The sequence below is a fragment of the Larus michahellis genome, chromosome 9 (assembly GCF_964199755.1).
Source record: "Larus michahellis chromosome 9, bLarMic1.1, whole genome shotgun sequence".
Lineage (NCBI taxonomy): Eukaryota > Metazoa > Chordata > Aves > Charadriiformes > Laridae > Larus > Larus michahellis.
The window spans coordinates 50,163,726-50,187,350 of record NC_133904.1 but is presented as its reverse complement, the minus strand read 5'-3'; the positions used below and the strand labels follow the sequence as shown (position 1 = coordinate 50,187,350).

The following is a 23,625-nucleotide window of genomic DNA, read 5'->3' as shown; positions in this document are numbered from 1 at the left end:
TGTTTTTTTCCAGTCATCAAGGTCAAGCACTATAAGCACAATGTGGTTTTATTTTTGATTTGGCCTGAACGCCGGGCCTAGCACCAACACTTGTCTGTGCCAAAGGTGGCGTCTCCTGAGGCACTGCGCACCGGCCCCCAGCCCTGCTCACTCACCACTGCAGCTTGTAGCCTTTGGATAACGGTTATGTGATTTCACCTGAAATAATCTGGTCAAGGTTTGTCCCCACAAGCAGCGGGATCCATGGTGAAATAAGAGCTCTTCATGTCTGTGGAAGATACACGACCTCATCCGTCACATAAGAGAAATCTGCGTGCAGATCACAGAACCACAGAATGGTTTGGGTGGGAAGGGACCTTAAAGGCCACCCAGTGGCACCCCCTGCCCTGGGCAGGGACACCTCCCACCAGCCCAGGTTGCTCCAAGCCCCGTCCAACCTGGCCTTGAACCCCTCCAGGGATGGGGCAGCCACAGCTTCTCTGGGCAACCTGGGCCAGGGGCTCACCCCCCTCACAGCAAAGAGTTTCTTCCCCAGATCTCATCTCAATCTCCCCTCTTTCAGTGGAAAACCCTTCCCCCTCGTCCCATGGCTCCCCTCCCTGCTCCAGAGTCCCTCCCCAGCTTTCCTGGAGCCCCTTTAGGGACTGGAAGGGGCTGGAAGGTCTCCCCGGAGCCTTCTCTTCTCCAGGCTGAACCCCCCCAGCTCTCTCAGCCTGTCCCCACAGCAGAGGGGCTCCAGCCCTCCCAGCAGCTCCGGGGCCTCCTCCGGCCCCGCTCCAACAGCTCCGTGTCCTTCTGCTGTTGGTGCCCCAGGGCTGGAGGCAGCGCTGCAGGGGGGTCTCCCAGAGCGGAGCAGAGGGGCAGAATCCCCCCCTCGCCCTGCTGCCCACACTGCTGGCGATGAGCCCAGGCTGCCGGGGGGGTTTCTGGGTTGACAGCACACGTTCCCGGCTCATGTCCAGCTTCTCATCCACCAACTCCCCCAAGTCCAGATGACCCTGTCTCCACAAATACATGGAGATACCAAGAAACAGGAAGATATACATCTTTAAATAATTCATTTTTTTTGTTTGGGAGGGTGGAGCAAGGAGGGGTAGGCCAGCAATTCTTCAAAGTTCAGGCCAAAACAAATTAAAACGTGATTTTTAGAATAGCTGCAGGTTCCTTTTGGGTGATGCGTGCCTTTGTGGGGGGAAAAAATGCCATGGAACCCTTTGTGATGATGCTACACCCCAGTGTCAGCGGGATGGCAGTTCTCATCAGCCTGATCCTAGGAAACGCATGAAGAAGGGCCGGGCAGGAGCTCCGAGAGCAGCAGCCCAGAGCCCTGTCTGGACACAGGGGTTGTTTGTCAGACTGGGACCCACTAGCACCCTTAGGCTTGTGCGCTGTGGATCAAGGCTCCCTTTTCCCCAGGTAAGAGCAGGATTTTAGATCAGCCAGCCTTAAATTGTGCAGAGAATATCAGATCACGTATGTGCTGAGACAGTTTGCTGAACCCACCCCCTCCTTCGAGAACACCCTTTCTCCTTGGTACCTTCTCTTCTCTCATTGCCATGTCCTCCAATAAAGCATTTAGTGACTTTACTAAAAAAAGAGAAGCAGAAAATGACACAGACCCTCAGCTCAAAGGGCACACAACAGGAGTGTGTTATACACACACACAGATGTGAGGAAGCTGCGCATGAGCTAGGACTGTTTATTAGAGCCATATACTGAGGTGAAACAATTGCTATGGGGAAAGGCAGTGGTGAGGAGAGGTGGCGCAAAACATACGGGGAACAGGATTTGTCCGTCGTAAGGCCGCGTACCCATCAGGAACTCTGGAATCAGTGAATAACTTATTTCTGCAGATCATCTTCTCAAAGTGTCCCCATAGTTACAGGCCCATCTGTTTCGGTATTTTAAACAATCCCCCTTCCACCATGGCATCGTGAGATGCATAACAGCTGCTGTACCAGTCGCTCCCCACCGCAGGCACAGGTACCAGTAAGGAACTGCTGGCTGTGGTTTTCAGAAATCATCAATTTGGGGAGATGAGATGCTCTGTGACCCTCTTCTGTTCAGAAAGTAACGTCTCTTTAACATCTTGACAACTTAGAAGTGTAGGCAGCCAAAATCAGTAGCCATTTTTGAAAACCACGCCTTCGTGACTCCTGGGTGTTCAGGGGGCTGGTGGTCCCCCAGCTGTACCTCACCATGGCGCTGCCCCAGCCCCTGTCGCAGGCACAGCTCCAAGGTCTCACCCTGAAGCTTGCCAGTAGCGGAGCTGTTACTGCTCTCACCTGGAGTTCCCCTCATGGAGTTGCTTCTGAGGCCATACCACTAGTTTGATTAAATAACTGGTACAGTGGCCTAAAAAGAGCTAAATAGCACTTGTGCTGTAAAACACTAACTTGCCAAGCGTTAGCGTGCATGCCAGCTTCCACCACTAAGCGCATGAGGAATTACCTTGCTAACAATAGTCTGCATTAGAGCTTTTGCCATCACCTATTTCCATGTAAGAGCTGCAACAGACCTGACTTGGGTGCTCTGCAGACATTTTTAATGCTTTCAAAGAGAAAACAATGACTCTCCGGACACATTCAGAGCTGTACTTTTAAGGCATAAAGGCTGACTTCCAGGTTTTGGTATCCAGGTTTCTCAACATTTCAGCATCTGAATTAAGGGCTAAAATTATGCGATTCTGACTTTTAGCAAGTACAGCATCTGCTAGAAGTTCAATTTTGCGAGTAAGCATTTGTGATGTAAATAATTTACAGCGATAAGAGGAATTATGGGAAGCCTTGGCGAGGTGGGGGGAAATTCAGATTTCAGTCAAGCAGCGTTCCTTGTCAGGAGAGGCAATTGAGATACCTGTTCTCTGGCACATTTTGTATGGCCACGAGACACCTACCATCAGAGGCCGAGTTAAACTACCAGGTGAAAGAGAGTGTTATCTTCCCAAACAGACAGCAGAGACACACGCTGCTGCAGCAATCCACTAGGGAGTAGACAGGAAAGGGAAATTAAAGCTGACACACAATTAGAGTAAAGTGAGTCTGCAAGTGCTCCTGAAAGCCCATGGAAAGCAAATGGAAATCAGGCAGAAGCTATTTCTAGGCAGAATTTGGGGGTAAGAGAAGCAGAAATAGGCTTTTGCTAAGAACTACATTCAGACCCTCCCAAGAATCCAAATTTAGTGTTTAACACTTCTCCTATCTGCTTGCTTTGTGCCAGCTCACACGCATGAAGCTGCAGCCTGATTGCAGAAATTAAAGAGGGGGGAAAAAAAAATCAGAAAAGGTTTCTTGCAATTAGCTTAGATAGACCTAAGGAGCTCTGCCTGATTTCCAGCACAGGGAGCACTCTGGAATCTTAATGAAGTTAAAGACAGGCAGAGGGGCTCAGCACCTTCGGAACATCAGCCCACTTATCTTTTGTCGACGACACTGCCTTATCTCGTTAACATTGGCACTTGTCTTGTATGCAGCTGACAGCATAAACTAGCAGATGTTGAACTCATTCATTGTGATGAGGCAGTGAGAGAGAAAATAACTCGAGGAAAGGAGGGAGCAGGAATTCTGCTATCTTAGCCAGTCAGGAACTGCTAGGTATATTCCGATACGTGCTGCTGAGGACTTGCCGCTGGCCCCCTTCTCCAGCTTTGCAAAACCCTGCAAGCAAATAAAGAGAAGGTGAACAGAGGAGCACAAAACACTGCACTACAGAGGTCAGTGGAGCAGATGAACGTGCAGGAACGGGACGAAACAGGCTAGCCAGGCACACTGCATTAAGAGGCAAACAAAGCAGCTGCGTACACAGCGAGGCAGGTGCCTCTTTCCCTCCTTCTCTCTGCCATGAGGAAAGAAGGTCCCTTTTTATAATCTCAGTGCAGTGGCGGGGCTTCTGGTTGCCACTGTGGCGACTCCTGCCCCATCCAGGTAATCAGACTGAACAAAACCACATCCAACCTACGTCCTTGTTGATCTGTTGACAGAGTGTACAACTCCCTAGTTTTCCCCGTGGTTTTCACCTCAAAGGATCTTTACATAAAGCAATAACAGCACCTGCCACTGACATGCTGCCTCCTTGCTGGAGGAACGTTACGGCTGCGCACAGCCCCCAGCCCCCTGCAGCAGGTTAGCCCAGGACAGGAGGAAGAACTCTTTAATTACCTTCAGAGGAGACTCTCAACCTCTAAGGGACATTTCTCTCATCACTCAAGCCAGCCCTCCGCTTGTCTCCCCCACGTGAAGCTAACACAGCCTGTTTATCACATTATGGCCAGAGCTTGTGGCTCTAATCATGACCCCCGGGACCAGCTCTAGCATGTTTCTAGCTAATTCTGCAACAAGGGTCACTGCTTCCCACTAAAAAGCCACAGGAAAACCCCTGGATGGGTCACTCTGTAAATGTGAGGGTTAAACGTTCTTCATTCAGTAAACTCCATGAGTAAACTCTCATCCAGCCATATATGCTGACACCTCAAAGGGGCACTCACCTAGAAGAGTTTCTCGTAGCATTTGTCACAGTGGACAATGTCCCGGTGGATGAATATTTTATCCAGAAGATCTCCCATTGCTTTGTGGCAAATTCCACACTGCCGAAGGGAAAACAAGGTGGTTGGACAGTAACCAAAGCACTGTGCAGTAGGGACAGCATGGACGGGGCTGGGAAACGAACAGTCTCTGTATCATGTTACACAGGTGTGAGGGTGTCAAAGCATCTTTGAGGCTAAACTTTTCTACAACAGACAAATGCCGCCACAGGCTTCCTCCTCCCACACTCTCCATTTCCACAGACCTGACTTGTAAACTTCGCAAGGTCGGAGAGATTCAGCATGACCTGCATGGGGGCACAAAGGCCACAAAGCAGCAGGTCTACCACAAGAACAGGGACACGAAGAATGAGGGTGCTGCTGTTCTATCAGATGACAATAAAGAATTCTTCTTCTTCTAATATGCATTTGTTTGAGGAGCTGAAAAACTTTTAGGGACAAAACCAACACCTGTGACTGCATGACTTCTTTTGTCCCAGTGTGGATGCAAGCATTTGGCACACACTATATACATTACTCAAAGTCTAAGGACAGAATTTGCACCAAGATTCCTCCTCCCACCACTCCATTTCCCAGCAGCACACAGAAGGCAGGCAGTAGTTAAGGGGTTTTTTTACCCTGAAACAGTATTCGTGGCAGCAGATGTTGAGATGCTCTATTATGATCTTAGGGCAGTCTCGGATCTCACGGCTGCAGTAACTGCAAACAGGTTCGATGGACCTGTGAAGGAAGAGGAGAGTGAATTCCTCTGTAACACAAGCCAGTTCCAGTCCCAGCACTGGTACCAGAGGCTTCTTACCTCACACCAGCACCGCTCTGCACCAGGTACCTGCTTCCGCATGTGTTTGACTGTGTCTAGTGACAGTACCAAGGGACATGTGTTATCCCAGGGGTGCAGAGACCACAGCAGCAGGGCAGTACAGATCTTCAAGTCAACACCACTATATTTTCCAAAGACCATTTACACTTCATGCTGCTGTTTCACCAAACACGTATCAATATCCCAGAAAAGCAAAACCTTAAAGTAATTTCTGTGTAACAGTTTGCTGAAACCCCCAAGGCAGCCCCGAACTGTCCTACCTCTGCAGGGGAGCACCGGACAGGTAGCTGTGGTGGCTGTAGGTTGCTCTCTCCAAATCGGTCAAATCCACAAGGCTGCCACTGGAGACAGAAGGAAATATCACCACTTGATAGTGATATATGGGAAAAGCATTTCACCTGGAATCATTAATCATTAGCATAAAGCCTTAACTGCAACATCCCAGCTGCCGGTTGCTGGGGGAGAGGGTTAGTCCTTCCTAACCAGCTCTGAAAAGGCATTTCGCTAATAGAGAGGGCTGCCCTGATTGACAGAGCAGGGCTGTCAGCTGCAGTATCTCCATCTCTGCTGTATTCATGCTCCAGATCCTCCACAGGGGTGACAGGATCCTGCTCCCTGCCCCACACCACAACCACTGTGCCTCGAGGCAGATCCAGAGCCCACTCTGAGCTCAGCCTGGCAGTGAAGGTTTGCAAGGAGTAGGCACTTCCAAGGGCAAGCAGAGACAGCAAAGGCTGGCACATAACTTCTGAGCACTGAAAAATGTGTTTGGCTGCTGCTGTCCCCACCGGGAGCGGCAGGATGTGGGCAGCATGGCTGGGAAACCAGGGCACATACCCTGAAACGGGGGCCCTTCGAGCCTGAGGCCGAGGGAGGTGGCACGGGCACACAGCAGCCCTGCCCTGCAGGCTCTCCCACCCTCTGCCCTCTGTGCCAGGAGGAGCAGGGGGTGTCAGGAGCTTAGTCCCACATGAGGGTTTGTCAAATGCAGCTCAGGAAGGGGCTGAGAAGACCTAACAACCTTGCCAAAGAGAAGGGAAAGATACTGCTCCCTCTTGCTCTCTCCCTCCTCCAGTATGTTCCCAACCACATGCTCCCACCCCCTTACTCCTCGACAGCCATCAGACCCCTCTTGTCAGCCAGGTCATCTCCTTAAAGTGGCAGAAAAGGCAAGATGGGGTGGGCTGGGAGCGGGGATAAAAAGAGGGGGAGCAGGAGAGGAGGAGGGGGAGCAAGGGCTCCCCTGGCAGTGGGGGCCACGGCTGCCTCGGCTCTGCTGCCCGTGGGCCCGCAGCATGTCCTCCAGCCCGTCTGGAGCTGGGATACACACAGGCTGTCACCCAGACTGGGCGGACTGAGGTATTTTCCGCAGGCTGCTAGATGAGATCGGCAAAATCCTGTGCCGGCTGCCGGAGAGGCAGCCTGTGAAATCCTGCCTCCAATACACTCCTCAGTACAACTTCTCTGGCCTCACTGGGGTCCTGATGTTTACATATGGACCCTATAAATAGCAGCTATTTTCACTGCTTACTAAACTCCCAAATCCTGAGCTATTACGCAGGAAAAGGCACAGAACACATCCTTAGTCTCACCTAGCTGAGTGTTCCCTCTCTGCCTTCTGTTTGCCTGTGTTTTTTAGACACTGCAGCAATACGCTTATCTTTGCTTGCTGACAGCTGCTTTGCCGACCTATAGAAAAGACTAGAGACTTATGGAGTCTGTAAGCAGCTCCCGCAGTAATGCCACACAGCACTGCGGGAGGATAAATGCCAGCAGGGAGGCACCAAGCTGGGTTTAACTAGCTGCCACAGCAATGTAAGCACGATGTACGTAGGGGCAAATTCTGCTCTCAGTCACACTGGTGTCAATCCGGAGTAGCTTTTACTTAGTTACCTTTGAGCAGAATACAAAAGACTGAAGATTTAAGCTTGAAAATGGCACGGTTTACCTTTTCCTAACTCATAAATAACTTTTTTGAGTGAGAACCTTCGACCTTCACATTTTCCTCACCAATTCCAATCATTTACACGTGCAAATGCACGGCGAAGCCTGACAGGGCCAAATATGCAGCCTCAAAAACCGCGGGGTAGTGTTTTCATCCCGTCACTTATTTTAGAGGCCAACCTGCTCAGAGGGGGAGTTTTCCCCTTCGCTGGGGGCTGTGGCACAGGGGTCCCCTGTCACTGCAACGGGACCAGACAGCCCAGTGAGTTGCAGGGATATGCGTCTGGGTCCCCAAAGCAGTGCTGCTGTCTTAGCAAAACTCTCTGCCCACCCAATGTAATAATCCCCCCAGGGCTAATTAGCCGAGATACAATGCCCCACTGACGCAGTGCTAACTCTTCCAGCTCCGGACCCTGCTTGGTGCGCGTTAGCTGGCAAAGCCATACGCTGTTGCTTCGCACACGTATGTAGACACATGACTGTCTCTGGACTCTCCTCATACCTGCCATAGCGGGGGGAGGCTGACAGCTCGCTGCTGTTCACGTACTCCTTCACAAAGAGGACCCCTTTTCTGGGAACGGATGGAAACAGAACGAGAAGCATTTGCATTAGAAAAGGCTGGAGCTAATGAGAGACAGCGCAAGGGACCACATGTGTGCACTTGGACACGCAACGCGTGCATGGAAAGGCACAGAGTGAGATGCTGTTGTTCTTCAATAAATACTGAATATCAAGCATTGTTGCTAAATAACACCCAAAATACCCCTCTAATTAACCCACCAAAACAAATCGAGTTAATTAAAAAGAATGGGATGGATAATGTAACTCTTTCATCCAGTTATCCCCTGTTTTGCAAGGATAAGTCTTTTTTCAAATCGTGTCAGGATTATGCACACAACAAGTATTTAGCGAGCTTGTGGTTCTGCCCATTACCATTAAAACCCTACTGGCACAGCACTACTTACAGTGACTGTTTTGTCACTGGAATATCTCCAGCGTTTTCATCCGTTATAAATCGCTACTGGTTTGTTTTGGGGATGCTTTTGCTTACAGAGCTGACCTTTCTTGCCCGTTCCTCCCTCTTTAAAATTCTGATTTCCAAATGACATGCCCCCATCTGTCTGTCTGTCTACAGCTCTGTCACAGAGCGAGGGGGGACGCTGTGCCCACCGGCTCTCTTCACAGAGCCATGAAATGAACTAATCAGGCTCTTTCTCCATGGTGCATTTTCGTGGCTGCCTATAAGCTAGGATTAATCCTCTCTTCTTATATGAGCAAAATGAGCCATGTCACAGCTAAGGAAAGAAAAGAAAAGCTTTTTTTTTTTTAACTTAGCATAGACACTTCCCATGTCAAATGTTTCAGATGAGAGTCTCCTACTTAGGCAGGGGTTGTGATAAGCAGTCTGTAGCAAGGCCAGGAGGACCCAGGTATTGCCCATGAAAGCCGATGCTGACCTCTCAGCACTTCGAAACCCCTCTCTAAATTGTGTGAAACTGTGCAGCCATTTTCACCTCTGAGGTGGAGCCTGTGGAAACCACAAATCCCAGAACATGGCTCTGAGTTGACAGCTGCACTGTGATGGGACGCTCTTTTCTGCAATACATGAGAGATCAGGGTCCTGTGTCAGCCCCACTGACATCTGATAGACTTGCTGTAGACTGCTCACTTGCTCATGAGAGATGACAAGGCAGAGTCCTCCAAGAGCTCCACACCTGTGATGAGTGTGTATGGCATGAGGAGCTCCATCGTGTCCTTCCAGCTACAATGTGTTATAGAGGATTCACGATTTTGCCACACTAAAGTGAAAACACACAACTAATACAGTGCGCTACGTCCTGGTGTCTAAAAGAGGGGACCTGGAGAAAAGTACCCAGCCAGTCTCTCTCTTATGGGTGGCTCTGGCCACAATGGCAGTGTCTGTGCTCTTAGCCAGAAGTGGCTGAGAAGTGTTCCGTGGCCCAGATGGCAAGCAGCAAAGTCTGGCTTGTCTTCACCAAACAGGATGGCTGTGTGCAAAACCTGCATCCCAGCAGGAGGACCAGGACCACCCCTTGCTCTTTACCCGGCAGTGCTGGAGTCAGGCAGGTACCCAGCGGCGGCTGGGCTGTTGTGCGGTAAGGTGGCCATCGGACTGCAGAGCCTCTCACTCGAATTTGAGAGAAGCCTGGTGAGAGAGAGAAAAGTCTGTGGGCACTGGAAACATGAGTCATGACATGATCTGAGCTGGCGGCCAAGAAAAGAGCTACCACTACTGTTAGGAGGGTAGTTTCAGAGGGTGCGATATTAAGGCCCTTAACCTTATAGATTAATTCATCTTTATCACACACCAAAAAGGCTCTCTTCTCTTTTCACATCTCCCAAATAAAAGTACTGCTTCCCTGGAGAAGTGATTTGGAAAAGTCTCATTTACAGGGCCATGGGAGAAAAAGTCAAATAAGATCTTCAAATAAGTACAGACCAGAAGTGAATCGTGTAGCCTGAATGGGAGCAGCTATGGAGAGAAACGGCACACAGCATACTGCAGGAGAGACATACTGGCCAGTGTCCAACCTAACTATCCCCAACTCAATAATTTCTAAAGCCACAGAAGGGAGAAGGCGACAAAACTACAGCTGCTAAAGTGTCTGTGGAATACAGCGCTGGCTATCTGCTCAGCAACGAGGCCTGTTACGTTTGCCTGGCAGGGATGAAGCTGATCCTGCCGGGAGCCAGCCCTAGGCTACCCAAGGATCTTGTGCCTCCTGTTCACACCCACAACACACTCCCCTTTACAGATCCAACACTCAGACCTACGCTGGTGCCTCCATACAGTGTCAGACCACACGTGGATGGACTGACACTGCCATGAAGGGGCACAGAAAGCCCAGGGTAATGGTATTCCATATCGGATACCTCCCACCCCTTCCAACAGCCTTGTTCTGGGACCACTTCAGTCATTTAATCATTGACGTTCTGGAGATAGTGATCCTCTCTCTTGACATCTCTCTTTGCTTTTAAATCGCTTTCCTTCTGTAGCCTCTGCAAAGGCCGATTTCTGGTCAAGGGAGGGTAGCCAGGAACCAGCCCTTCATTCTCCTGTCACTCTGTTCTGGCACCCCACATGATGAAAAATCCCCAGAGCCCAGAGATGGATGTATCACAGACCCTATGCTGGGTAGCTTTTGCTAGGAATGGTTTAAGTGTAGTTCTGGGCCTCTAGATCACACATCCATGCCCTGGAAACCATTCGTCTCTCTTTTAGCTCTTGGCTTTGCTTCCTAGCTTTTCTTCCACGGCAGTTTTGTGGAGGCTTCCCTCACAACCGTCAAGACTACCCATTTACCTGGTGCTGTTATAGTTTAAGCTGTCCATGTAGAACGGCACCCTGTGGCTTCTCTGGGAAATGGACATGGTGGTATCTCTGGGAAGGGAGCCGTGGCTACGAAAGGAAGTGATACAATCTCAAGCACTGAACTTGAGCACGTGAGGGATTCTCACAAGCGGTGAGGCTCTTGGCTAAACGTTTCCCTGCTTAGCATCAAAATCACCCACACACCACAGCCATCCACGCAAACAGCACCTCACTGCACAGGGAATTAGTAAGAAGTGGTTCAGGACACTCCAGATACTGAATAAATGTAGCTGTGGGGTGTTCTTTGGGTTAACAAGTGTGGATTCCTTTTGACTTCTTACCGTCCGGCTGTGGGGTTGAATTCATAGTGCCCCCTGGCACTAGTGCTGTCGTATCCGCTGTTCCTAGGGCTGCTTCTCCCATCATAAACTGTCCCTTCGTAATCCGAGGTATGTCTGGCAAGGAAGCACAAAGCCCTGATTACGTTGGACCAGGAGTCCCCACATTGGCTAACTAATATTTCTTCTCAGCAGTCACTATCATGATGCATTCTCCCTTTTCACCCATTTCACCCGTGCTGGTGCTGCAGCGTGCATACAAAGCACTGAGGCCAGGAAAGCAGACTCAAAATCCAACACTTGAGAGTAAAGCCGAAGCAGTTCATAAATCGATATATCTTCATTATTGTTTCCCTTCCCAACGCTCAACAAAACCAGCTCTGCACCATCTGCACGTGTGAACTGCTGACTAGCTGGCCCATCCGGGCGTCAGACGCACACATTTTCACTTTTCCAAGACAGAACTCATTATTGGAATGGCTTTAACCTGTGGGCAGAGCTCAGGCTCTTTCGATAGAGAAAATGAGCTTATAGCTTATGGTCATTCTTTTCTTGCAAGTGCCCCAGGGCGCAGATTATGTTTATATTGTATATCAGTGCTTTGATCCTGATTAAAGCTTCAGGCAACTGTATAACTTAATGTTAAACAATGCTGAAAAACACTGCAAATCAATGCTGCATTAAAGAGAGAAAGAGGGACAGGCTAAGCTCATCCTAAGATGAGAAAACCCCTGCTCTGGGCAAGATGTGCATTTGGTCTATGGTATAAACCCAAGGCCAGGAATGAAGCGCGAGTTTCTTGCACTGCAGAGACACGTCCGCATCACCCAGTGCCGGGGGGTGATAACAGGCTGTGAAGTACAATAAAGGTCTGTCCCATTTTTTCTGGTCCTAGTCTGCAAATGCCTCCAAAAGCCAAGGAGAGCTTTGTGACACCAACTTTCTGAAAAATGCCGAAAGAGGTGAAGGCTACATTCAGATCACGTGAATGTCTATATATATACACACACATAGTAGTTATAAGTGTATGACTTGTCTCTTATGTCATTGAGAATCATGAGAAATAAAAAAACAGACTGGTCCTGAATCATCATTTCTGCAGTTACAGAGGAGAAGCACAGAAGCTCTACGCATCTGTCAGGTTTCCAGGCACCGTGTAGGTGGTCTGAACACATCCTGCCCAGAACTCTCCAGCGTTACTGAGCAATTATCAGCTGAGGTTTCCCGAATCCCTTCTTCAGCCCTTCAGGTCCAAAAATGATCTTGTTACGTGTGTTGTGAGACCTGGCAATGTTGTTGCTCCGTCTGGGAAAAAAATCCTGTTCTCAGTTCTTGACACAGTGATCATACAACCTGGACCAGAATTTCTGTCAAATATTTCCGTGCCAGCAGCTTCCCCCGTCTCTGCATCCCATCCCCAAACCATTACCTTCTGGTGCTGAATACTTGGCTGTCTACGTAGGACGGTATCCTGTGACTGGGTGCTGACACGCTGGCGTTGAAAGGCTGGCGGTCCGTGTACAGTGGCATGGGATGCTGGGTCTCATACGCACTGAGAGCGCTCTCTTTTGAGCTGAAGTTAGACCTGCTAAAGAAAGCCAATAAAGCCAATGACTGCATTTGCTATGACCAGCTCACACAAGCGTTCAGAATTTGCTGAGGCTGGATCACGCCTCTTTCTACTGACAATAAGGAAAGCCTGGGACAGCGTGCTGGCAATAGGTTCCTGAGGTCAGGGGGAATGGCAGAGGTCGGTACTACCTCCCCTCACCTACATGCACCGAATGTCCAGCACAATGAAATGCTGCAAGATTCAGCCGTTGTCCAAGTTAATTGGATAAGTGAAATGAAATACGAACAGCCATTTGTGGGTGGAATCCTAAACCTAATATTCCTTCCATCGGTATCGTTTGATTAGCCTACGCTGGGCAAACTTACATAGGTCCAGGACTTCAGCCAGTTTGTGTCAAGAAGCAGGAATGGCAAAGGCTGAGGATTTGAGAGCCATCAATGGGGGATACAAAGGGATGTCCCACTGTACCTGGCTGCCACTGGGTTAGGATCATTGTGTCTCCAGTCTCCTGGGCTCTCCCGGTGACCATCTGTGGTGGGCCGGGTTTGTTCTTCATAAGCTGCAGTGATCCTGGTCAGGGAGGAAAAAGCCTGTTAGCAGCTTTAGCACTTGGGCCTAAACCTGCCCACTGCAGCGAGTAAATGCAGTAGTATCATGATTACGTTGGTTTCTGAATTCAGTAGCCAAGAAATGAGCATTGCCCTTTGAACAGGGCAGCGGCAGAACACAAGACATGCGAGACAGCAGTAAGGACATGCCTGTCCTCTGGCTCCATACCTTTCCCGGCACGGGTCAGCTTCATGTGCACGTTGGGTCTCTGGAGCAGTGATGCTGCTTTCTCTGGGTAGAGAGCTGGACCTACCAAGACAGAAGACTATTATAGTCTGAAGAAGTGCCACTGCGCATAGAGTGACTGCAGGATGTAGACGCAACACCTGGTGAATCTCCTGCCTCAAGAAAAGTACAATATCCCTGCATGGGAATACGCCAGATAATCCAAAGCGATGTGAAAAAAACCCAGAGGAAACACACAGACCTCTTCAAAAATAATGCTGAAAGAAAAAGAAAGCTCCTGGTGAGCATTGGTTACATGTTTACTGTTTCCAAACTTGACATTTTAACTCTGGTCATTTAGTTATGAGCATTATGAGTTATCCAGTACCTCTGTGTTACGTTTCAGAGAGCTAAGGGCATGAGCTGGCCTCATTTGGGGACCATCTCAGGAGTGTATCCACTAGATAAACCCACTGCAGAGCCACCCGGGATTTACACCTGCCTACGATAACCTAGGGAAAAGTTTGTTCGCTTTTTCTATCTGGTCTTGTGTGTTTGTGCACACCAAACCCTCTGGGAATGCTGATACCCTGTAGAAAATCTGAAACTGTCCTGGATTGCTGCATCCAAACTGCATTTAATTAGACCCTAAGAAATTCATTCTCAAAATGCTTTCAAAGATCCTACCCTGAAACATTAAGATCGATGAAAGAGGAGGCAGCCCTTACACTTTACTTGCTACTGGTTGAGTGCTTCCCTTTGCCAGCGTTAATTCGATCCCTGCAAGTTCAGCGAGGGGACAAGCCAGAAAACGATTGGTACAGTCACCCAAGCGAAAGCAAGATCAATTTATTTTGATTCCTTTTCAATTCCTTAGATACCTTAAACTCTTACTTCTGGCAAAACACTTATGGTCACTGAGGTATAGATTCCCACTCAGGGTGGGATGTTGTAAGTGCCTAAAGAAGACATGTTTGTCCAGGAGCTCAGAATCACAATCAATTTACTGAAAAGCGCAGGAGGTAACTCCCAAGTCCTTCAGTGGAGCGATGCTGCAGAAGGACTCGTGACTGCTCCCTCGGTAAGCCTGAGCCAAAGTCACTGCACCTGGAAGCACCAAAACTCTCGGATCAGGACTCTGCATTTCTCTCGGTAACTCGGTAAGTTTGAGGGCTTAGCCAAAGGAAGTCTGTGGACTGGGGGAGGCATGGAGTGGGCAACAGATGGAGTTTTATCCATCTTGGTCACTTTGCTGGGGACCGGAGAGAAAGGGGAAGTTTTGTTCTCTCTGTAACTTTTTCCTTCAGCAGTCTAAGTTCCACTCACGCCCCTGCGGACTGGGAACAGCTCTTTCTGCCTCCCTGCGCGATGAAGAACTACAATTTGGAGTATTTGTGGTACATCCAGGATGGATCCATTCCTCAGAAGGACAGGACACTGACACCATTGCTCTCTCCCTGCTGCTCTTCCCAGCGCCGCTTCCTGAGCTCCCTCCTCCACGGTCCTCACTGACCACACACCCGGCGGCCCCACCACTCGCTATGTATCTCCATGCACTCATGAAGAAAGCCCAGCTTGGCGACTCCTAACCCCAAACACAGCATCCTCAGTCCCTTCTCCAGAACCACCTGCAGTAAATTCCTTGTGTTCTCTCAGCAGAAAAAGCAAACCCGTTATTTCTCTTGCCTTCTTGAGATAACTTCTTCACTCTGCACACAGGGCGACAGCCCCTTGTTAATGTCCATGTTCCCACTACTGCTGTCCTTGGAGCGTGGTGTGGACCTGGAGGAGAAGAGCAGTCTGCTTTACAAGTTGATTTGAAGATTCATTCCTCACTGAAACACATGCGTGAAGAAGCCCAATTTGATCAAGAGCCTCAACCCTTCAAATTCAGGGGGAAAATACAAACAAAAGCAAAGAAATTGGTCCACAAAGTCCTTCCATTTGGACACTTAGCCCGGCACTGTTTTGCACGAGGCAGGCTGAAGGCACCAAGCCAGCCACCCCAAACCCAGTGGAGCCACGGGTCAGTGGGAAGGAAAACGCTCCTGGGCCAGGGTGGCCAGAGTCCAGCCTGAGACCTGACGCTGGCTGGGTAAGTTCAGAAATGAGACCCAGCGTTGCCACGGAGGTGTTACCCCACGCCAGATTAGGTTACTTATTGGCACGTGTCTCTAGAGGCAGTCTCTGCTTCCAAATTTAAGGTTCAGGCAGCAACTCATCAGTCCAGCTGGACAGTGTTTGATGCCTCCAGCTAATGAGAATGTTTATGTTTTCTCCCAGGCTTTCATATAAAACCACGGTAAAAGGTTCACCCAGTAGAAGCAGCACTAGAATCAGGCACAGAAAGGGAGCCTGGGAGAAGATTTTATCAGCATATGTATGTGGGGGAAGACACACAAGGAATTAGCCCTCATCCGACAGGAAAAGGCAGGGTGGGTAATGATCCTTACCTAGTCATGCTGGGCTCATGTTCCGTATGCTCCTTCAGCCTAGGGGGCTCTGGGTGGACATCATGGTCAGGGGGTTCTTGTCCCTTCTCAGTATGGTTGGTTAAGTCCGAAAACCTAAAATAAAGATCTGTGCTTAAGGCACTGGACAAAAAACATGCTGGGACGGGCAGACATCCATTCCCTGGACAGGAACCATCAGGCAGGGAGCAGGAGACGTTGTTTGGCCAGAGCTATTCCAAACTGCCCTGGTACCAGATCTGGTGGGAATCATGTGTACAAATCCCATTCTAGCTTACAGGATCCCAGCTAAAGGCCTTTCACCCGGGACTGTCACAGAAGGAAAACATTAGGGACAGGAGAAAGCACTCCTGTCAAAATTCCTTGGACTGACAGATGCTTTTAACAACTCAGGACACACTCACACATGATTTTGCAGCATTCAGAAATGCTCGGATAGTACTTGCTGAGACCTCTGGGCGGCAGAAGGTATGGCCTGCCACTGTAGTACCAAGGGAACCATGCTGATGCCAAAGGACTTATGTCACATGCTGTCAGTGCAGAAACTGCCTCCTGGACTTCACACACCGGGGGAGTAAATCTCATCCAACTGGCTTTTCCCATCAGTACGGGGGAAACTGCCTGCTGTAACGTGCCATAATAAAGTCCCCTTTCCTGGCTGCAAAGCAGAGGAGCTGTTCTGTGGTCTCAGTCACGCTGGGAACAGAGTAAGACATGAAGAATTCTGAAGTGAATAGATACTGTGGGTGAGTCCTACCGACCACTTACCCCTCTTGGATCAGCTCTGGTTTATAGTCATCCAAGGCCCGTGTGCTCTCGTGACCCTTTTCTCTAGGGGTGTTCCCCTCTTTGAAATCTTGGGAAGACCTGGCAAAGGAAAAGAAACCCCACTCGTGGCTGCCAGGCACAAACACCTGAAAGCTCGGTTCAACGCACACTGAGAATAAAGAAAGTCAAAGGCTTTGGTGGAGGCTATTCCGAGGGCGATGCTGTCACCAGCACAATGAAGCACTGACTTCAGCACGGCACAGAGCACCGCTTCGCTGCTTGGAATTCGATGGATGGGTCAAGCAGCAACATTTTCACACGCTGATATTCGTGCTTCAAAAAAAACAGTCCAAACTATGTTTTCTCTAGACAAACATGTTTCTTTCCAGCATGAAAGTAGACCTGCAGGGTACTGGATTATTTATTGTGGCTGTATCACACATCCAGATGTGTATGCCAGGACAGCCATCACACCTGATACACTGGCTGATAATACCTGAGGCTGAATTTGAAATGTTCCTCCCTGTCCAATATTCTGAAGGTTTTTTTGTAGCCAGACTCACTCATTTAGTGAATCCAACCATACCGCTCACCACAGCTTCATCGCCCCTTGCCTTTATCTCAAACTCCCATTTCTCAGGACACACGTTGACTTTGCGCTGGACCTTTGGAGTAATGACACTGCTGCTCTCAGAGAAGAGTTGGACCTACTGGAGAAGGAGCCATTCCAGCATGCTAAGTACGGAGATGGACTCTGAGGGAATCGCTTGGAAAATGGCTGTGTTGGAACTGTGCTTTATGAGACTCGACACCCAACAGCTCCGTTCAGCTCTGCCTTTTCCCCTGGAGCAGGAAGGGCCATCGGGAACTTTCTGCCTGACAATACTGTTCCAGACAAGGAGTATTAGCCAAGGAAACCTGACCTCAGTCATGCCAGCAAGGAAGGACGGTAAAGACATGGATGTCCAAGGAATGTTGGACTGGGGAGAAATGTGGCCTATTCCTAGTCCTGCTGCTAATTCAGGATGCAGTTCAGCCATCCAGTACAGCTGGCATCTGACGCAGGTACTCACAGGAGGTGTCTAAAAGCGGGGAGGGATAAAGTATTCAGCATTTCCAGAAGGATCTTTTTTTCTCTCACCTGTGGCAATAGAGGGAGTCTGAACGACTACTGCAGAGCAAAACCCTTCCTCAGCAGACTCCTGATGGGGGAGTCAAGTGACTCCTCCCTCACTGCCAGCCCTTTGGCAAAACACTCTTTAGCTCATTGGGTTTCTGTTTGCTGGTCTAGTGGGACAGGAACCCCTCCAGGGCAGCGCCGTGACTGCCTCCACTAAGGATTTAGGGCATACGGCGCTGTAAAAGTGATGATGATGATGATAGTTTGGCTGATTTTCCTGTGAGTTTTGAGAGACCTCTGCCATCCCGGCACTAGGGTGCCAAATCCAAAGTACTCAAAAGCTGCACCAGTCCATGCAGAGGGACACCAGGAGTGTGCCCCAATTGCCCTGCAGCCCCAGCTCACATCTGGCTCCGTGCCTTGGGCTTCTCCCTGCAGAAGGCCAGGGAGAAGAAGGGGGTGATGCACGCTCATATCCCACCCCAGGACCGGTACAGGACACGGCAGACATCTCTGTCCAGGCTCATAAGAACAGGCCAGGTGGAGCCGAAGGGAGGTCAGAGCTGAACTGTGCCACATGCAGCAAGGTGAGGGGCTGCTGGGAAGAAATTGGGAAACGTTAAACGCATTTGCTGTGCAGTTAGTCTTCAGTGAACACGGTAGGAAATTTGCTACTTCAGTGGATGCTGGAGAGAGGAGCAGTTTAGAGCTGCTTGGACAAATGGCCCTTATTATGCTGCTGTTCTTGTGCTCGATATTTCCTGAGCAATCAGTATTTCCAAGGCTTTCAACAATGAGTAAGAACATATTAGCAAACATGGGGTTAGCACCCCAGGTCCTTACGTCGTGTCATTCCAGTAGGGCTTGCTGTATGCTGGGACCTCGGCACTCGTGTGTCTGCCCTCTTGGGTGCTGCTTCTCTCCTCGTAGCCCAGGACAGATCTGATAATCAAAGAAAGGCCCATTACATCTTTAACAACTGGCACGTGAATCCTTGCACTAGTGAACACTATCTCCTCCTCAGGCAAGGCTTGTGTCAATCTGTACCGTTCACTGGCCTGCACCAGGATTTTTCTCGAGGGACCATATTTAGCCTACAGTTGCATTTCAGTGTATTTCAGCTGCCTTTCAGCTCCCTTGCTGCCTCTCCAGCATCACTGTAGCATTTCACTGATTATCAGCAAGTGACAGGTAGTGACTGAAATCCACCAAGCACACAAGCACCAAGGGCAGAAGAACAGCTGGGGTGCTTGGCTCATATCAAAGAAGATGGAGGAGGGATACTACGTAAGCCTTGTGGTTTATTTTGTAAGCTGTGCTTTAAACCTCGGCACGGTTGCCTTCATCCTTGTGACAAAAGCTGTGAAAAGAAGCCTCTTTCTGTGCCTGTCCATTCAGATTTCCCCTAATCCTCAGTATTATTCATACACCCACTAAATTTACCCCACTCTTACTTTTTAAAGGAACATTCTGTGTCCTCTAGGTGCGCAGGGGCTCTCTCAGCAGGAGGAAAAGGGGCATCAGACTGCACAACAGACCTGTCAAAAAAGGAAGGAATCTACAGCTTGATAGCTTGACAAAGGCTTCAAGGGGGACTTGTATGAAATAAGAACACTGCACTTTATATGAGACCAGAAAGCAGAAAGTAATTTTCTCAGAGAACTGATTTTCCTTCAGAAAAATAAAACATTTTCAGTATCTCTAATCAAGAAGAACAGAGGCTGTTAGTGGAACTAATGCAGTTACTTGGCCTTAGTTCACACGCGACTTGGCTGGATACAAGACTTTCCTGGCCTGTCACGGGATCACGCGCTTGGGACAAAGTACAATATGAATAATTTTGGGGAAGACATTCCTACATTACCAGCAGCAGCTCCAGGTCTTGGGATTTACACCATCCTACTGGGAACCCTGTGATCCTCCTCACCTCAGTTAGGAGGTCTGAAGACATCATTTGCTCACCTCAAGCCCTTTGGTAAGCCAATACATGGAGTCAAGTCCCAAAATAATGGACTAAAGTAAGTGGAGAAAGCAGCTTCATGAAGATTAGTGTGTTTGCTGTCAGCAGAAGCAATTCTTTCCTGACTCTGCGCCTCTGACACTGTCAAGGGAACAAGCACGCTCTAAAAAGCACGTGGAATGGAGACGCTTTTGAGATCAATGTTAAAAGCAATGATAAAGCTGCTGTATCTGCTCCCAGGCTGCTTCTGTAGAAAGAAGTTGACGTGTAACAGTGAACAGAAAGAAAGCTGTGCCCACTGTTTAGACTGGGATTTTCTGGCTGCCCTCCCTTTGTTGCCCAATTTGCATTCTGCTTCCAGCTCTACTCTGCACGAGTTACTTATTCGTCCCCCACATCTGCCCTGACCTTGCAGGTTCCGACTTGGCATCATCCAGGGAGTGCGAGGTCTCGTACTGACGGTGCAGCTCGACCGTAGCATCCACAGGTCTGTCCCTGTTCCCAGAGTCGGACCTGGTAAGAGAGGGAGATTCGTGGGTCAGAAGGAAGCTTCGCAAGTTGGAGAACAGAGCAAGAAGCAAAAATATCAAACATGAAATGTTCCTGTCTAAAATAGAACATCTTTTCCTCTTTCCTGCTTAGCTCCGAAAATTTCCTGCAACAGCCCTGAAAGGGCAGAGACATAAATCCAACCAACTCCCGCTAGTGCAAGGAAAGAAGCTGAAAGATCTCAGTCCATTCTGAGATGGTGGATCAGGTCCACGCCCCTTTGCAAGTGCTGCTCCCAGAACACATTCGTTAGCGCAGACCTAGGTCAGGAAAAGACCCCTCTCACTCTAAAATAAAGAAGAAAAAGTGAGTTTTACACTGTTAATAGGTTTACGCTTACTTTGGTGAGTAAAATCCATTGTTGGTTTCTGTGTGTTCAGGATAACTGAAAAGGAGAGAAGCCAACTTTAGAAAGCATCTTTGGTTTGGATAATGTTCTACAGTTTTTTTCTTACGCCTTTAATAAAAGAAAGAGGAGGAAACTTCCCAGAGATGTTCCTCGATATATCTCTACAGGTAAAATGGCAAGAAACTTTGGGGAAACTCAGTGCATATGAAGTACAAAAGAGCGTTTAGTAACTCTGAACCTCGTCAACACATGACAGATGTCAGTGGTATGGAGTCATCTGGAAACTGAAGCCAGGACTCTTCCAAAACCAGTGGGACACCTACAGCCCCAGCTGCACCACAGGCACCTCCATCTGCACGCACAGAAGGGAAGGAACGTCCCTGACATCCTCTGGCTTGTCTCAGGGGAGCTGACAAAATGGGGAACTTCAGGTGTCTGATCCAAAACTGTACATTTATTTTCTTGTTTGCGGGCTGTGGGCCGTGAACAGCACACGGGTGAGCAGCTCTCACTGAACTTCTCCTCTTGCATCCCACACGGGCAAAGCCTTTCCTCCCTCACTTCCACTTTCTCGGGCAGGACAGATGCACAGCCGCTGCTCTTCACAGTCTGCAACCCTTCTTGGCATATGAATCTCTAATTTTTTTCCAGTGCGGGCGCAAACTGCCTGGGCGATGCTCATACACACAGAGGACAAGGAGAGCGGTGATGGGGGATTTCACTTGGGCATCTGGAGACAACAGCCAGCTCAGCTACACTGTACTGCCTGCGATTATGGGATCTTTAACTACTTTCCACAATCCTTAGAGTCAGGACACAACTTCTCCTCCTCACCGAACCTTTTGGTTTGCCAGACAGTTTACAGGATGTGCAATTTCCTTTTGTGTTTGAGGTTTGGTTTGGATTTTCGGTTTCATTTAGGGGGTCTCTTGTTGCAAAAGTAAATAGATAGGGGGAGGCCTAGAGATACATTGAGTGTGAACCTCTCTATACTGTAAAAAAAAAAAAAATAAAATTACGTTCCAGAATTGGTTTACATTTGGGAATAAATCCAGAAAATGTGGAAGTGACCCACAAAAGTGATTATTTTTTGTATCAGATAAACTAACGAAAAAAAACTGGAATAAGATATCAAACAATTTTATTGAAAAGGGCAGCATTTTCTTTTTTCCCCCCTTCTTAAATAAAGTTTTAGAGAAACTGCTGCAGTTCTGCAAAGCACAGATTGAACTGTGTTCTTCCACCAGTAAATATCCATTCAGAGTTTCCAGACAGCTCAAGAGCAGCAGTTTATGATTCGCACAATGCTCCAGTCAATAAAGGGATTTCACACTAACTCTACCTTCCGTTCGTGGAAACTGCGGTTGCACTGGGGGCCCGTTCATCCCATGGGAATGGCTTAGACTTTTCCTTAAGAGGTTTGTCACTAGAAAAAGGAAAATGCCAGTGAGATATGACCTGAGAGCACTTATATTGTATCATCCCACAAGAGTCTGCTGACATTTAGTTGGGAGGAGCACAAAACGGGGCTAACTCAATAGATCGGGATAGGAAGGGCCAACCTTCTGAGTGCAGTTTGGGGGTGACTTGGAGAGATGTGCTGCTCCCTGCAGCGAGGTGCTGCTGACCCCTTTGCTCGGGTGAGCGTACGGACCCTACAACAGTTGTTCACTCTCTGCTCACGGGCCAGAAAGGTCTTCCTACAGGTCCACCAGCTGGACCCTACACCCATCTTCCACCCTCTCAGACCTGTCAAGCTGCGCGTCTGTCTCCTTCCTTCGCTGCCAATTACTCTCTCTCCATTTTTAGGGGGCTTAAGTAATGAGGCAGCCTCTAATTTCTCTGGGAGACTGGCTCACAATTAAGAGCAGCTATGTGACCCAGCTGACCCCCAGCACAATGAGTGTGTTGTAATCAGGCTGGCCCTGCGATGGCATACGAGGATTTATTTCTGGGCCTCGGCTGAATGACCATGACAACAGCCCAGCCTCCACCTTTTCTCAAGCACTCTAGCCTTTGCTTCAGCCTGAGAGATCAGTTGGGAACATTTCTAGCTTTATCTTCACTGACGGAGGTGTGTTGCAATTAACTGTGTATTCTACAGAAACTCATTTGGTGAGTCCAAGCCTTTTACAGCTGCTTAAGCACCACAGAGCGAAAGGCACAGCACCTGTACCCATGCCTTTAGGTTCCCAATCAGTTCGTTTTTTCTTAGGTTTTCCTCCATACAACAGAGCTTTTTACACCTTCCCGTTGTTCAGCCACCCCTTCAGACTTTCTACAGGGTGCAGAGGACCAGAACCAATGTTAGCAGGAGCCACCAGCAACTGAGGTTAAACACATCCCTTGTAGGTGGAAGAAGCTCCCCAGGGAACGGCAGTAAGAGGGCAACTGGAGCAGTAAAAAGAAAATAAAAATGCATGAAGTAGGCTCTAGGGATTGAGCCAAAGAGGAGAATCCTTGAGGGAGGAGAAGGAAGAGTAGAGAAAACTGAGGAGTTGCAGCCGGGCCAGCAGCTGATGCTCTTGGAGAGCAGCCCAGGACCATGACTGGAGAGATCCCATCTGTCTGAGACCACGAGCAGGTAGACGCTATTTCTGAGCGCCAAGCAGGGTTACGCCTTATGTTCAGCAGCACAGATCAGTCTTTCTCAACTTCTTACCTGTACCCATGCTGTGACGCAGTTTCAGATGAGGATTTCCCATTAGGGGCCTGTCTGTTTTCACCATTTCTGCAAGCAAAACAGCAAGAACGATCAGGCAGGGAGATGAGGGAACACAATGGGAGGCACAGGAAGGGGACAGCAAGGTGCTTGCTGGAAGCATGCTACGTACAGTGCAGGGATTGCTTCAAAATGACAGTCTGATCAGTTGAAGAGATAGAAAGGTCTGCAGTTTTTGGGCTCACATTCTCCTCAGAAAGAACTGAGTAATGTTTAAGCTGTGGGAGGCCCACAGCTTCCATCTGGGTATATTTCCTCCCAGATTGCTAATGCTTTTGTAAAGTGCTGCTTTCTTAGATTCCCTGTGCTACAGTATTTATTGTTCCATGACTGCACTGTGCCCAGAACAATCCTGTGTACCTG

At 48.9% G+C, this 23,625-nt stretch overlaps 1 protein-coding gene across 1 annotated transcript in view; it reads right to left on the bottom strand.

Annotated features, from left to right (window-relative positions):
• Positions 1-1,692: 1,692 nt before the first annotated feature.
• Positions 1,693-23,625, bottom strand: part of ZNF185 (zinc finger protein 185 with LIM domain) — a 43,158-nt gene continuing 21,225 nt past the window's right edge. Inside the window, exons 14-33 of the mRNA XM_074601585.1 lie at positions 23,203-23,271; positions 21,883-21,966; positions 20,532-20,576; positions 20,051-20,155; positions 19,137-19,220; positions 18,526-18,624; positions 16,563-16,661; positions 15,777-15,890; positions 15,010-15,105; positions 13,327-13,407; positions 13,018-13,119; positions 12,406-12,564; positions 10,980-11,093; positions 10,630-10,725; positions 9,370-9,471; positions 7,807-7,875; positions 5,621-5,701; positions 5,158-5,260; positions 4,484-4,582; positions 1,693-3,656 (exon numbers count right to left, since the gene is read on the bottom strand). Coding sequence (XP_074457686.1) covers positions 4,484-4,582; positions 5,158-5,260; positions 5,621-5,701; positions 7,807-7,875; positions 9,370-9,471; positions 10,630-10,725; positions 10,980-11,093; positions 12,406-12,564; positions 13,018-13,119; positions 13,327-13,407; positions 15,010-15,105; positions 15,777-15,890; positions 16,563-16,661; positions 18,526-18,624; positions 19,137-19,220; positions 20,051-20,155; positions 20,532-20,576; positions 21,883-21,966; positions 23,203-23,271 — 1,801 coding nt within the window. The 3' untranslated portion in view covers positions 1,693-3,656. The remainder of the gene's footprint in view (positions 3,657-4,483; positions 4,583-5,157; positions 5,261-5,620; positions 5,702-7,806; positions 7,876-9,369; positions 9,472-10,629; positions 10,726-10,979; positions 11,094-12,405; positions 12,565-13,017; positions 13,120-13,326; positions 13,408-15,009; positions 15,106-15,776; positions 15,891-16,562; positions 16,662-18,525; positions 18,625-19,136; positions 19,221-20,050; positions 20,156-20,531; positions 20,577-21,882; positions 21,967-23,202; positions 23,272-23,625) is intronic.